At 39.6% G+C, this 14,113-nt stretch overlaps 2 protein-coding genes across 6 annotated transcripts in view; one reads left to right on the forward strand and one right to left on the reverse strand.

Annotated features, from left to right (window-relative positions):
- The window catches only part of gapvd1 (GTPase activating protein and VPS9 domains 1), a 748,782-nt gene that overhangs the window by 57,029 nt on the left and 677,640 nt on the right, over positions 1-14,113 (forward strand). The gene's annotated exons all lie outside the window — the stretch shown is intronic.
- The window catches only part of LOC114469433 (transient receptor potential cation channel subfamily M member 6-like), a 37,709-nt gene that overhangs the window by 7,874 nt on the left and 15,722 nt on the right, over positions 1-14,113 (reverse strand). For all 5 annotated transcript variants that reach the window (XM_028456947.1, XM_028456948.1, XM_028456946.1 and 2 more), the window contains exons 4-20: positions 9,579-9,768; positions 9,141-9,354; positions 8,921-9,045; positions 8,665-8,836; positions 8,398-8,572; positions 8,154-8,277; positions 8,006-8,078; positions 7,571-7,671; positions 7,337-7,471; positions 4,403-4,456; positions 4,115-4,249; positions 3,900-4,025; positions 3,244-3,515; positions 2,810-3,038; positions 2,457-2,609; positions 2,221-2,367; positions 2,007-2,135 (exon numbers count right to left, since the gene is read on the reverse strand). In XM_028456947.1, coding sequence (XP_028312748.1) covers positions 2,007-2,135; positions 2,221-2,367; positions 2,457-2,609; positions 2,810-3,038; positions 3,244-3,515; positions 3,900-4,025; positions 4,115-4,249; positions 4,403-4,456; positions 7,337-7,471; positions 7,571-7,671; positions 8,006-8,078; positions 8,154-8,277; positions 8,398-8,572; positions 8,665-8,836; positions 8,921-9,045; positions 9,141-9,354; positions 9,579-9,768 — 2,554 coding nt within the window. The remainder of the gene's footprint in view (positions 1-2,006; positions 2,136-2,220; positions 2,368-2,456; positions 2,610-2,809; positions 3,039-3,243; positions 3,516-3,899; positions 4,026-4,114; positions 4,250-4,402; positions 4,457-7,336; positions 7,472-7,570; positions 7,672-8,005; positions 8,079-8,153; positions 8,278-8,397; positions 8,573-8,664; positions 8,837-8,920; positions 9,046-9,140; positions 9,355-9,578; positions 9,769-14,113) is intronic.

Below are 14,113 nucleotides of genomic sequence, written 5' to 3' on the forward strand. Positions count from 1 at the left end.
AGATGTACGGAATTTCATTTAACTCAAATTATACCCAAGGTTTACTCAGTTCAGGACTGACTGAACCATTCTCGGACACCGACACTATTGTCTTTTAACTATTTCTTCACTGCCTTGATGTTATGTGTCAGATCTTTGTCCTGTTGTCATTACCAGCTGTGGTGAATCAGCTGATTCCTTCACGTATTAATCAAAGATCATGATTCTTTGGACCTTGACAAGATCCTGTGTGCCGCAGGAAGAGAAGCATCCACATACACAATAATTAACTATACAGTAAATACCACAGCCATGCTTGACGGTGGCCGGCGGGTACAGTTTTTAAGCTTGTATGCTTCTACGATTTTTTTCCTCCCAACCATTGCTCCGGAAAAAGCGTTTGAAGGCTCACATGTACTTTACTGAAAGTCATCTGAAGCAAGACACTCAGATGGACTGATCAATGGTTCACGGCTCAACTAGTCTGGAGCACTTGGATGGCTCCTGGCTCAACTAGTCTGGAACACTTGGATGGACTGATCAATGGTTCACGGCTCAACTAGTCTGGAGCGCTCGGATGGACTGATCGATGGTTTGCGGCTGAGCTAGTCTGGGACACTCGGATGGACTGATCAATGGTTCACGGCTCAACTAGTCTGGGACACTCGAATGGTCTATTCTTCTATACTATATATTTTGGTAAAATGTGTCTGATTAAATTAAGTTCAAGTTGATTCACCACATGGATGCGTCTGGAGGAAAAAAAGAAAATTTTACGAGCAGAAAAACACAGTTCCCCACTGTCAGGCATGGTGGTGGTAACATAATTCTCCTGCAGTGGCACAGGGGACCTTGTCAAGGTCCAAGGAATCATGATCCTTGATTAAAATTTAAAGGGGCAGTATTGTGAAAAAATCACTTTTTAATGGTTTTGATATACATCCCTTTAGCCTCATTCAGAGGGCCAAAGTTGATATTGTTCTGTTTCCTCCCTCCCTTGTTATTGCACGTTTTGTAAAATGACAGCTCCAAACGGGCAAGTTGGATTTTTCTTGCCAATATATATTATACTTTCTTGTCATATATGTTAAACTACAAACACAAAATGTGTTCTCTGCATATTACCCTTCCCTTAGGAGCAGTGGGCAGCGACGGCGTAATGCCCGGGAGCAATTACACTCAATTCCATTTTTAGTAACCGTTATACCGCCTCGTATCGCTTTTGAAATGATCTGACATGTGTGTGACCCAATGCAACACAGCAGTTGGATAAACACACACCGTGGAGCAGCGTTTGTCTGAATCACAATTGCCGCTTAAATAGCCATGTGTTTTACTGTAATGTGCATTTTTTTTGGCTGAAAACTATAACAAGAGTGTGTGCATAGCAAAAGAAAATTGTTATAGTGATCAGCTGTTGTGTAGAGTAAGCGTCTACAGACACGCCCACTCATGCATTTGCATGAAGGCCCCAAAACAGCCCGTTTATGAAAGCGTCATTAAACTGACTTTTCAGAGGGCTAAAACTCTGGAAAACAGGCAAGTTTGGGAAAATAAACCTCAAATACTATGTTTTTGGGGTTCTTAGAACAAATGGAGATAAGTGAAAAATAGCATAATACTGGACCTTTAAAGGAATCCACTAAGAAACTCCCGTTGAGACCACAACTGGAAGCACTAACTGGAAAAAGATCCCAAACATGGGGCAAGGCCACAAAGAAATGTTCAAAGACAATGATATTAACGTCCTTGAATGGTTTAGTCAGAGTCCTGATAAGAATCTGATCAAGAACATGGGGCAAGACATTAAGACCAGAGATGGTTAGGAAAACGACCAGGACACCGACCAAACTGATCCAGTTACCGGCTTACGTTGAGGAAGAGTGGGCAATGTCCCACAGGAGAAATGCAGGAAGCTTATGGATACAAGGAAGAATCATCTAGAAGCTTAAAAAATGGCTATGCTTTTGACCTTTAAATAAAGACACTGGACTGAGTAAACCTGAGTGTTGTGTATATATTCCTACCTCTCTGGTTTTCTCTACTGCAGTAGATAAGATGTATACTATGACCAGCCACTCCTGTACATTTGGGTAATCCTCCATCTTCACCAGGACTACATAGGAGAATAAGATCAAAAAGGCCAAGTAGGATATCTGTAGTTTATGAAAAGAGGATATTCAATTAAACACTGAGCAACAAATACATCATCACCTGTAGAGAGGTCACTGTTTTCCTTACTGTGTGAAACCAGAACTTGACAACAGGAGCTGTGTAGAAGTCATGCAGTTTTGTAATCCAGGACAAACACCGCACAGTTATAGACGACACAGTCTCGACCTTAGGATCCAGACTCTTGCCATTGATAGAGAAGCCTTTTTCTGCATCCTAACAGTGAGATGGGAGAGAAAGTCATATGTCAAGATGAATAAATTCCCAAAAAAAAAAAAATACTTTGTTTACGGATGCTTCTTTACTGTGTGATCTGTTCCTGGGGTATGTCGGGCTGTCTTAACAGAGTCAAATGCAAACAACATTGTCTCATGGTTTTGTGGTACATGGCACATCTCTGCTTTGCTTTTAAACTCCAGAAGAAGAATTGCAGGCGGCAGAAGGAGGCTCAGGATTATCTAAAAAATATGTGTTGAAGAAGTGTTAATTAAGGAATCCTGAAAATTAAGACTTTCACAGAAGGTTTTGGTTTCTGATAGATTTGCAGTTATCTCAGTTAAGTGCTAATTGTGCTGAGGTAACAAGCAATTCTGCAAGAATAGTTTACAAACTTAGAAATCAGATCAGTTATCTATATAGTTTCTATATAGATAGTTACTTTGAGAAATGAGTTCTTTCTCATGTTGAGGGTACCAGTCCATAGGTCTGTGAGGAGTGTCTGTGTGCTGGAGTGTGACACAAATGGCCTGTGAGATGCGGAGACAGCCATCTGCAGACAGGTGAAGTGGCTCCATGCCTCCATCTCAGTAGTCAACAGCTTCATGGCCATTTGCTCATTTTGTTGAAAGGCGCAGTCCAACATGTCAACAGCCAGCTGGCCAAAGTCACTAAGAATGAGAACAGATATCGAATGAAAACACAAACAAACATGTCTAGAAAAGAAATATTTCTGAGGAAAATTTTCAAACTTGAACACACCCAAAAACATTTTGCTACAGTTCTGGTGAAAACTTTGGCTTCTGTAGCTTTTCACCTCCTACATTTCGGGCATTAGCTATAAAACCTATATGTTATACACCAATTTATGCTCACAGAGAATATGTCTTGAACCGTTCAGTCATGTCATCGTCCATGCTGCTCTGCCGGGCCTCAAAGGCCATGGATCGGTAAAGTTTACAGGCTACTATGGCGCGGGCCAGAGCTTCCTCGGCGTGTTGCCACAGAAACAATGCCATTTGCTGCCGCTGCTGAAGCACTGCCCACACAAACAAGTCGTTGAAGTTAAACGGAACCAGGCATGACAGATCCGTTAGGCCTGGACTCAAAGCTACATCTTGACTGCTGCTTGAAGATTCCTGTTGGTCCTGAAAGTAAAAGAAAAGGCTTGATACACCATGCGTGTGATCACTTAAAAATGTTTTTGAAGGCCACACTTCTAATGAATCAGGCATTTTAAATAAAGTCTAAATTGATGTACATGATGATATCATGATATGAAGTATAAGCATCAAAACAAAAAAATATTTCTAGTCTTTGGCTTGTAAGTTGCTCCTTCTAATGAGCATGCCTGTAGAAAGCCCACGTCTGTCGGTGTTCGCGTATGTGTTAGGCCATCTTTCTCTCTCTTTGTGTTAGCCCAGCCATACACTTGCACTCTGAATACACTACAACAGGCTTTAGCACCTGCAGCCCGTAGTAGGATAAGCAGACTTTGAAGATAGATGGGTGGATTGATGAGTTAAACCAACCCTGCGCTTGTAGGGATGAGATGTTCCAGAGAACTTCAGATCCTGCACACTTCTGTTTTTCTTGATGTTCATTCCAAGTCCTTGTTTATGTTTAGATGTAGAGGCAGCACAGTCCTTTCTGCCCTCCTTAAGAAAAGAAAGGCAGATTTGATTATGTGAGTAAGGAATCTAAAATTTTAGTACAGTCTTCAAAAAAGCTTTATATCAGTGCTTACTTGGTCCTGCATGTAACTGTATGCAGCTCTGAAGTGTTTGCGTGTGTAGGTGCTGCGGTATGCTCCTCCAATAAGGTATTCAATAACAAGGCCAATGTCAATGATGGAAAGACGGTAACCTTGGGGAAGAGAAGTCTACAAACACACAACATTGTCAAATGTGTACACTAGTCATACGTAAAAACTGTGTTATTTAATAAGTATCAATCTTATTCCTGGGGTGGGTGGGTGGTAAAGCAGATACAATCATGAGCACAACTAGGTAATGTGTGTTCTTCCTCATCCTACCTTTTTTGCATCTTCAACAAGGTGAAGGAGGAAGCACTGTGTCTGCCCCTGAACCTGTGGACAGAAATATTGTAATTACAGGAATGATTGTCTTACTGATATGTATTTCAACGAAAAAGTGATAATTTTTTTTAACATTCATTGAATGACATCTTGATTTACATTGTACTTACTCATCAATGTGTACTTAATGTGTCACATTAATTAAATTAAATTAAATTCAACTTTAATTGTATAGCGCAATTTACAACAAAGTCATCTCAATGCGCTTATCAAAATATAAAATTAATAATAAGAAAGAAAAAACCCAACAAGACCCACATGAACAAGCATTTAGTGACAGTGCGAAGTAACAACTCCCTTTTAACAGGAAGAAATCGCCAGCAGAACCAGGTTCAGCCGTGGCAGCCATCTGCCTTGACTGGTTGGAGTTAGTGGACAGAAGGACCAACAGAACAGGATAGAGAGATAGAACATCAGAGTGTCCCAGACTAGTTGAGCCGTGAACCACAGATCAGGAACTGCCACCATCAGCTTCACAAGACCTGAAACTCCAAGGCCTATAAAATGCGTCCGTTTACGCACAAGCCCATGTCCGCTCTGAAGTTAATGCTATTATATGGTACACGCTTCAGCATATAAGTAGGTTTTGAGTGGTGGAGAGGGTAGCAGCCTCCCGTACTGAGACTGGAAGCTAGTTCCAAAGGCGAGGGGCCTGATAGCTGAAAGCTCTTCCTCCTGTTCTACTTCTAGACATGTTAGGAACTTCCAGAAGACCAGCAAACTGAGAGCGGAGTGATCTGCCCAGACGATAGGACACTAAGAGGATTCTAAGATATACAGGGGCTTGATCATGTAGAGCTTTGTATGCTAACAGCAGGATTTTAAACTCTATTCTAGATGTTACAGGAAGCCAATACTGGAGAAATATGCTCTCTTCTGTTTGTTCCAGTTAGTATTCTCGCTGCAGCATTCTGAATTAACTGGAGACTTTTTAGTAAGCTATTGGGACATCCTGAAAGTAGAGAGTTACAATAATCTAGTCTAGATGTAACAAATGCATGGATTAGTTTTTCAGCATCACTCTGGGCCAAAATATTCCTGATTTTAGAGATATTACGGAGGTGGAAGAAAGCTGTCCTTGACATCTGTTTAATATGAGAATTAAAGGATAAGTCAGTATCAAAGATAATGCCTAAGTTTCTTACTGTGGTGCTGGGTGACAGAGTAATGCCATCCAGAGACAGTATTTGCTCTGACAATTTCTCTCTGATGTGCTTTGGACCAAATAAAATCACTTCGGTTTTATCCTGCTTAAGAAGGAGAAAGTTACAGCTCATCCAGAAAATGATGTCTTTAAGACAAGAATGGAGTTTTAATAACTGATAAGTCTGATTTCATTGACGGATAAATCTGTGTATCATCCGTATAGCAATGGAAATGTATATTATGTTCTCTGATAATGTTACCTAGTGGAAGTATATATAATTTAAATAGTATTGGTCCCAAAACTGAACCTTGTGGAATTCCAAGATTAACTCTGGTCTGAGCTGAGGAGAGATTATTACCATGAACAAAGTGGGTTCTGTCTGATAGATAGGATTTAAACCAACCCAGTGCTGTTTCTTAAATCCCAAAAACACTTTCCAGTCTCTGCAGCAATAAATGATGATCTACTGTATCGAAGGCTGCACTGAGATCCAAGAGCACCAGAACCAAGACGAACCCTCTGTCTGAGGATAAGAGGAGATCATTGGTTACTTATACTAAGACAGTCTCTGTGCTGTGATGGGCTCTAAAGCCAGACTGAAAGCTCTCGTATAAATTGTTCCTATGTAGGTGATCACATAGTTGACCTGCAAAGACTTTTTCAAGAATTTTGGAAACAAAAGGAAGATTGGATATTGGCCTATAATTGGACAAGTCACTTGGATCAAGGGTAGGTTTTTTAAGGAGAGGTTTGATTACAGCGGTTTTAAAGGTCTGTGGCACATAACTTGTTACTAAAGATGTGTTAATCCAGTTCAACATATTAGTGCTGATTAGTGGAAGAACATCTTTAAATGGTGGAGTTGGGATTGGATCTAAAAGACAGGTTGTTGGTTTAGAAGCACTAACTATTGTGGTCAGTTCAGATAGACCAATTGGAGTGAAACTATGTAAATAAAAGCTGCACGTTTGGGTAACTTCAGGAGCTGCTTTGTTTAAGAAATTATTGAGCACTCATGCAGGGGGGGCATTAGCTTTGTTTCTAATTGTTCTAATTGTATCAGTAAAGAAGTTTGTAAAGTCATCACTGCTCAGGTTGACAAGAATAGAGGGTTCAATAGAGCTGTGGCTTTTGGTGAGCCTGGCTACAGTGTTGAATAGAAACTGAGGATTATTTTTGTTTTCCTCTATTAAAGTTGAGTAATAGAAGGTTCTAGCTTTGTGAAGTGCTTTTTTTACAAGTTAACAAACTCTTTGTTCAAGCAATATGAACTTCTACCATGTTTGAAGAGACCCACTTCCTGAATGAGGAATAAGTAGACACTGTAATTCGCTATGGGTAAAAGAAAAATACAGGAAGGAGCATTGAGGATGGAAAGAAACTGTTAGCTTGACAAAAAGCATCTTTAAGGTATGTATAAAGAAGACTGTGAGAAATAACCAAGATGTAATGATAATGAAGACACAGTGAATCCCAATGGAAAATGCTGACATGCAGCATTAGATTTGGTGCTTGAAGATCAGCAAGCAAAATAAGTTGATTATCTTGTTTGTTCAGCAGAGGGAGATCTTAAACAAGCAAAGTTGAACAGCAACACAAACAGTGTCAGTGTGGGAAAACATTTACCAACGCTAAAATCATCTTTATACAAACCATTATATTTTTTAAACAGATTTTTGTTTACAGGGATGTGGATTTAAATGAGATAGTATAGTAATATTAACCGAGTTATAGAGGTCTTCGAGGCGTTCTACAGTGAGGAAGCAGCTTATTGTCATGCCATTGTCGATCAGCATTTTGACAAAATTTACACGATCCATCACAAGGGCATCCAGCATGGCTTGCTCCAGTGAGCCCATCTGTATTCAGCAAATTGAATGAGTGAGATTAACAAATATTTCACTCAAAGATGATACACGTGAATGAAATCCATTGGAGATACTCCTATTTAATTTTACCTGCCAATGTTGCCCATTCCAAAGAACATCTTTCAATGCAATGTCAGCCCTGTCCCAAGCCAGAGCCATACTTAGCTGCTCAGCAGGGCTTGCCTTGGTCCCTGTGTGTCATTTCAAATATTAAAATATGCATACACAAGGTAGTTTTACCTGATAAAAAAAAAAACTTAGATCAAGAGTTTAAAACAGAAGCATATATACTGTATGTCTTCATGCTTGAATGGATGTTCAATTGAGCAGGGAGACATCTGAAATTGGTTTTCTTCATAACTCAATGTTTTTAACATTTCTGAAAGTAAATATCTCATTTTACATCCATAAATACATTGACGGTGGCCAATTTTGTTGTTGACAATAAAACCTGAATTAGGTTTAATATGATACACAAACACTTTCATTCAGGAGAAGAACATGCACAATCACATGTGGAGGTACCTTTGAGTGTGGCCGTCAAAATGGCGGCATCGGGTGTTACCTGGTCTTCTGACTCTGAGTCAAAGATGGTTATCTGTCAAACAAAACTAATTGAGTGGCCTGAGCTGTTAGTCACATATTACACATTTCAAAGAGATACTGTACTCACAGACCGTCTGTGCTCCATGCATTGCAATAGGAGAGCATACAGGTTGGTGGCCTCCGCCATATCTAACGCAAACACATCTCCAATCCTGGCCAAGAAATCCTCTTCAATATCAGTTTCCAATTGTCTAAAATTAGCACACATTGACATTTATCAAGTTGAAATCCAAAAATAAAGTCCATAACTCTGCAACCATGAAACCCTTTAAAGTTTTCTGTAATTTGTGATGCTTATTTGAATAAGTAACCTGTCGACAGAAGTGTGCTTGTGTAAGAAGGCCAGCAGGTCAGCAGCCCTGCCTGATCCTTCGAATACAAACACTGGCACAGGAGGAGCCCTGCTGACATAGTCCAACACTGTGGACACAATGGCCGGACCTCCCTCCACCACCACACACACAACAGGCACTCCCTGGTTTAGTCCTGCAAAGAAGGGAAAGGTGTAGAGTGCAAGGTTTGTTGAATTCAATCCTAGCATGTATTATGTACACACGCACACCAACATTCAAACTTACGAGGATGTATTTTCTGTAGCTGGATTTGTTTCTCCAGTTTCTGCCTGAGGCCATGCTGACAGCCATGTTTTCCCTGTGTGCCATCGTCCACCAGCAGAAAGTGGGAGTGAAAGCCACTCAGACAGGACCTCTTGCTGAAAGGGTTCCCGACTGGGTAGTAAGGCCTAAAGGCCTGCACAAGGATTACATGACATCAGCACAAGTTTAGAAATTAAGTCAGTTTTATAAGAAGAGTCGGTTTCCCTTTCCTACTGACATCTCTGCCTATGAGGTCTGTGTTATTATCGATCACTCCCCACGGTGTGATGCCAACAGTGTTTCTCTTCCTTAAGTCGTGGCTTCCAAATGTTTTCACGGCCTCGCCCACATACTTGGACACACCTGGAGAGTATGTAAAGAGCCACACACTGCTGCAAGTCACTGTGTGATTTAAGACATTATTTAAAAACATAAACCTCACGTGTGTGTTTGTTTACCTGTATTGATGCCATCTGATAGTATCCATGCCCCTGTGCTGAGAGCAGCTGTTATCAGACCTTTGCTGAAAGTCTGCTTGACTTTCGGGGAAAGACTAAAGTTTTCTGAGCCTCCATGGATGGAAAGTAGCAGCTTTGGTCTCTCCATCTGCCATTCTCTCAACATCAACTGGAGCAACACTTCAGGTTTGGAGTCCACAGCCACACGCACATACTAGTAAAACACATGAGGTGATACACCCTTTGATTCCTCAGAACTGCACCGAATAAAAGCAACTCACATACGTGTTATCTAATGTGAAAATCTAAGCTTTGATCAATAAATAATTGTTTGATGGGTAAGCAAGTACTTTGTTTCTACATTCCACTTTGTATCTAAATGTTAGAATACAACAGAACAGTTCTTATTTGAAGCACAACAGCAAACTGATTACAGACCTTGGCCCGACATACACGCATGGCAGCATCTTGAAAATCTACCGTCCCGTAAGCATCAGTGGGACTGACACTGGTGTGGAGCTCGACAGACCAAGTCTCCTCTTCATCCAGTTCAGCCACAGGTTGGAGGGATATTGGAGGATTGGAATCGTGCCAGAGGTGTTCCCCCATTAGTCGCCCACAGCAACATCTGGTCAGAATAAAGACATCTCTCTATTAAAGCAAGGAATCTCTGTGTGTCTGTGGGTGTGTATGTGTGTATGTCTGTGCCTCAAAAATATCGGGTGTTCAGGGACAGACAGAGCTCATACTTGCTACATAGATGCAGCTTGGTTCAAACCTGTGCGACGTGGTAATTGTTTGTAATGAAATAGTCCATTTAATTAATAATTTCATAGAATTGTCAACCGCGAGCGAAGCAGAGCCACGAGAGTCACGTGTGCGCCCAGAGCCAATCACTGCACAGCTCTGCTCCAGTGTGTGCCAGAGCCAAACACAGTGGCAAGCTAGAGTCACGTGTGCAGCCAGAGCCAATCGCTGAAGAGCTTGAGTAGCTCCATGAGCACGTCACACACAGCCAAGCAGACACAGACCACAGACACACGAGTGAGAGAGAGGAAGATACAACTTTTGAGCTCCTGTGGATTTCTCTTTTGAGGAAACATGCTTTTTGACTGTTCCTTATTTGTTGATTATGTTTCAAAACGTTTATTTTCATTTTATTTTGAAATCACCGCGGGTTACACTGGACGGAGGGTTAGACCAGAGAGGGGGGAGGGCTGTCTGAGCAGCCACGCTCACTACTAGCAAAGCTCTCAAGTCTCACTCACTGGGTGTAAAACACACGCATTTCAACCTGATGTGAGTCACTGAGTGTGTACATGTGTGCGGCTGAAGCGCGTGCATGTGTGTGAGCCCACGGAGGAGTAGCGAGTCACACACACACCATGTTTCCTCTGGAAGTGTGAGCCAAACACATGATTTATAGATGAAGTTATTCTCAGTCTGCTCACTAACTTACATCTGTTTGTATATTAATTACTAACATTAGATGATAAGCACCCCTGCACTAAGAAATGTTAAATGCTAAGTAAATAGTTTTATTTGTACGAATACATGTGTCTTTTATCAGACTCTACCTAATTGCATTGGTGCAAACTTTATCAATTCATCATACGCATGTCCCATCTATCTATAAAAGCAAGGAACGTCTGTGTGCGTGCGTGCGTGCGTGTGTGTGTGTGTGTGTGTGTGTGTGTGTGTGTGTGGAGCAAATATCTCGCCGACACGGTGCCTGTTCGACCTGACACTTAGTCGACGGGTTCCAAATACCCCAAGTGTGTGCATCTGTTATTTTGGAGTAATTTAGTCATTTCAAAATGTTTATTTTAATTTTATTTCACTTCTGGATGGCTCGGCAACTGAAACCTATTCAGCATTTGACCTCAGGGTGTGAGGGGGTGCTAGCACACAATCTATATTTATTTCACTACACAGCTCCTCACCCGAGCAAGAGTCACGTGTGCGGCCAGAGCCAATCGCTGCGCACACAGCCAAGCAGTCGTGGACTGTAAACACACGAGTGAGAGAGAGGAAGATAGTTTTGACCGAAACACAGGAGCTCTCTGAAAAGATCATTTGAAACCGTTATCCACTGGCAAGCCTTTTGCAGACGGTTCGAAAGTAAAAAATTATTTTTGTTTTTTAAAATAAGACAGCTGAATTTTACATATTACTTTAATTTACTTACTCACGCATGTAGTTTGGAGCTTTATGTTTTGTTTTGCGCAGTTTTGTTACTTTTCTGATTGGCGCTACAATCACTATGGAGTTTTGTTATCAGCGTCTCAAACATTTCATGGGAACACACACACACAAGGTATTTATTTATTTATAATAAAAATATACTAAATGAGTAAAATAAAACAAAAAACTAAACAATAATTATACAAAAAGTACACAAAATGATCCCAGAATCACTATATAATGGCAACCAAAAACAGTTATACAAAAAATGCACAAAAAGACAACTGAAAGATAAAAAAACACACAAAATGACTCCAAAAAATATAAAAATGACTCAAAATACACAAAAGAAAATATTTATACAAAAAATACACAAAATGACAACAGAATCACACTACAATGGCCACAAAAAACTATAATTATATAAAAAAATGCACAAAAACACAACAGAAAGATACGCAAATACACATAATGACTCCAAAAAACATACATTACAGAAAAATACAGAAAACAAAAAAATATAACATTTATCATGTTCATGTCCCATAGAATTAAACCAGGGAAATCGCACATGCTGTTTCATTTTGCACCCGCAAATAAAGCCCTTTATAACACTACAGAGTACAGAGTATGTACACCTCTTTGTACATCCAACCTTCAAACACATACTCATTTGGCCATAATTAACTCTACTTAAGCTCCTACATGAATGCATACTTCCGACGGGCACTGTAATAGTAGAAATAAATCAGGGAAATTGCACATGCTATTTTACTTTGCACCCCCAAATATACCACTTTATAACACTACAGAGTACAGAATATGTACACCTCTTGGTACATCCAACCTTCAAACACATACCCATTTGGCCATAATTGACAACTCTATTTAAGCTTCCACATGAATGCATACTTCGAACGGGCACTGCACTAGTTTAAGAAATACATGAAAAGAGTTGCTTTGCTGAAAACAAGAAGAATATTTTTTTTTAACTTCATTTTAGGTAAACCATTTTTTCAGATTGCACTCAAATATATAAGCAGGGTGTTTTAAAGGAGTCTTGAATTGAATTAATTGGTCAGAAGCCATTGTGTCTGTCTCCTCCTACTACCTTCATTCTGTCATGACTAGTGGACAAGGAAGACAGATTAGTTTTCAAATGCAGGACTTGTAAATGCATGTTGATGAAATGTTTAATTAAAATTTGGTAAAAGTCCAACAAACCTATTTACACAACATCCAACAGTGTAACAACTGACTAACAAATAACAGGCAGCTAACAGACAGACTAGATGAGGCCACTACAGACAACAGAACACACCCTGTTATGCCCCCAAGTTTGGGAACCACTGCCCTAAAAAGACACAGAGGGTAATTAGCTAACTCAAACTTTGAGTTTCTTTTTACTGGTAAAATATTTTTCATATTTTCATACTAGTAATCTAAAATTGGCTACTAGTTGATAATTTTCAGTAACACTTAACTTGAAGTTTTATACATAAAGGCTGATATTACTCACATGACACCGACCTGTCACTGGCATGAATAAGGAGTCATGAATGCTGTTATTAAGTGTCGTTTGTTACCCTAACCCCTAACTCCAACCTTTACCCTAACCCCACTAGATCCCGCTACCTAACCCAAAAAATGCCAATATAGCTCCAAAGGTGTCATAATTTCGTGAATGACACTTAATGACAGCCTTCATGACACCTTATTCATGCTATCAACAGATAATGACAGCGTAATGTCTGCCTTATATATAAAACTTCAAGTAAAGTGTTCCTGTTCCTGTTCTTTATGAGTAAGGTAATACCTAATAAATAACATTTACTAGTAAAACAACATTTTGTTCACTAGTTTTACTACTACACTCAAAATCTAACTAGTACTAGTAGATTGTTTTTGGTCTACTAGTAGTAGTAAAGCCATAAAATTTACTAGTCATACTATTAGACCTAAAGCAAATGAATTAGGGAGGGAATATAACCAAATACAACTAATTGTTGTAATATTTTCAAATGCCAATAGCAAGCCTGAATTTGCTTTTTCCCCAACCCCCTATAGCATATAACATTTAGTGACACACTTTGCATCACTAGTAGTACTAGTGACACTTTTTTACTTCACTAGTAAACCAAAACTGAGTATATGTACTCCAAATTTGAGCACTAGTAGAGCATAACTATGCTGCTCGATATCACTGATATCAAATTTATGCTCAAACGGATTTTTATAAGACTCTCCTTCTTTATCCCTATATCACTTAATGCTTTTAATTCAACCACATGAGTTTATTGTATATGTCGCCTCTTAAAGCTTCAAGCATCCTTCTTCAAATCATGCATAAGTAAGCTAATAACGCTGTTGAATTAAATGTTCCAAATGTATAGGGTCATCAACCCTATTTATACAAGTTTATCTATTAAAACTACTGCTGCCAATGGAGACTAAATATATTGCTTTCTTCTGCACTAAATTATGTTTTAAAGGCACATTCAATGAAAGGCTCTTTGTTTAAAGGTTCTTAAAAATCTCTGTAAGCTCATGATTTTTTTTTTTTTTTTTTTTTTAATGCAGCCTGTTAGTGAGCTCTTTTCAAAAACACCAATTATGGCGTCTTTGCAGTCTAGTGCTTTGTGTGTGCCGACACTTCTATTTGAATTGACATGAACAAAGATCATCTTTCACTCCATAGATGCATGGATGATCATCATCTAAGATTATGAGACAGTCCAAAATTAGAGCTCTCAGATAAATCAGTGGGAGTTTATCAGAGAATTTCCTGC

This window comes from Gouania willdenowi, chromosome 9, assembly GCF_900634775.1.
Source record: "Gouania willdenowi chromosome 9, fGouWil2.1, whole genome shotgun sequence".
NCBI classification, from domain to species: domain Eukaryota; kingdom Metazoa; phylum Chordata; class Actinopteri; order Blenniiformes; family Gobiesocidae; genus Gouania; species Gouania willdenowi.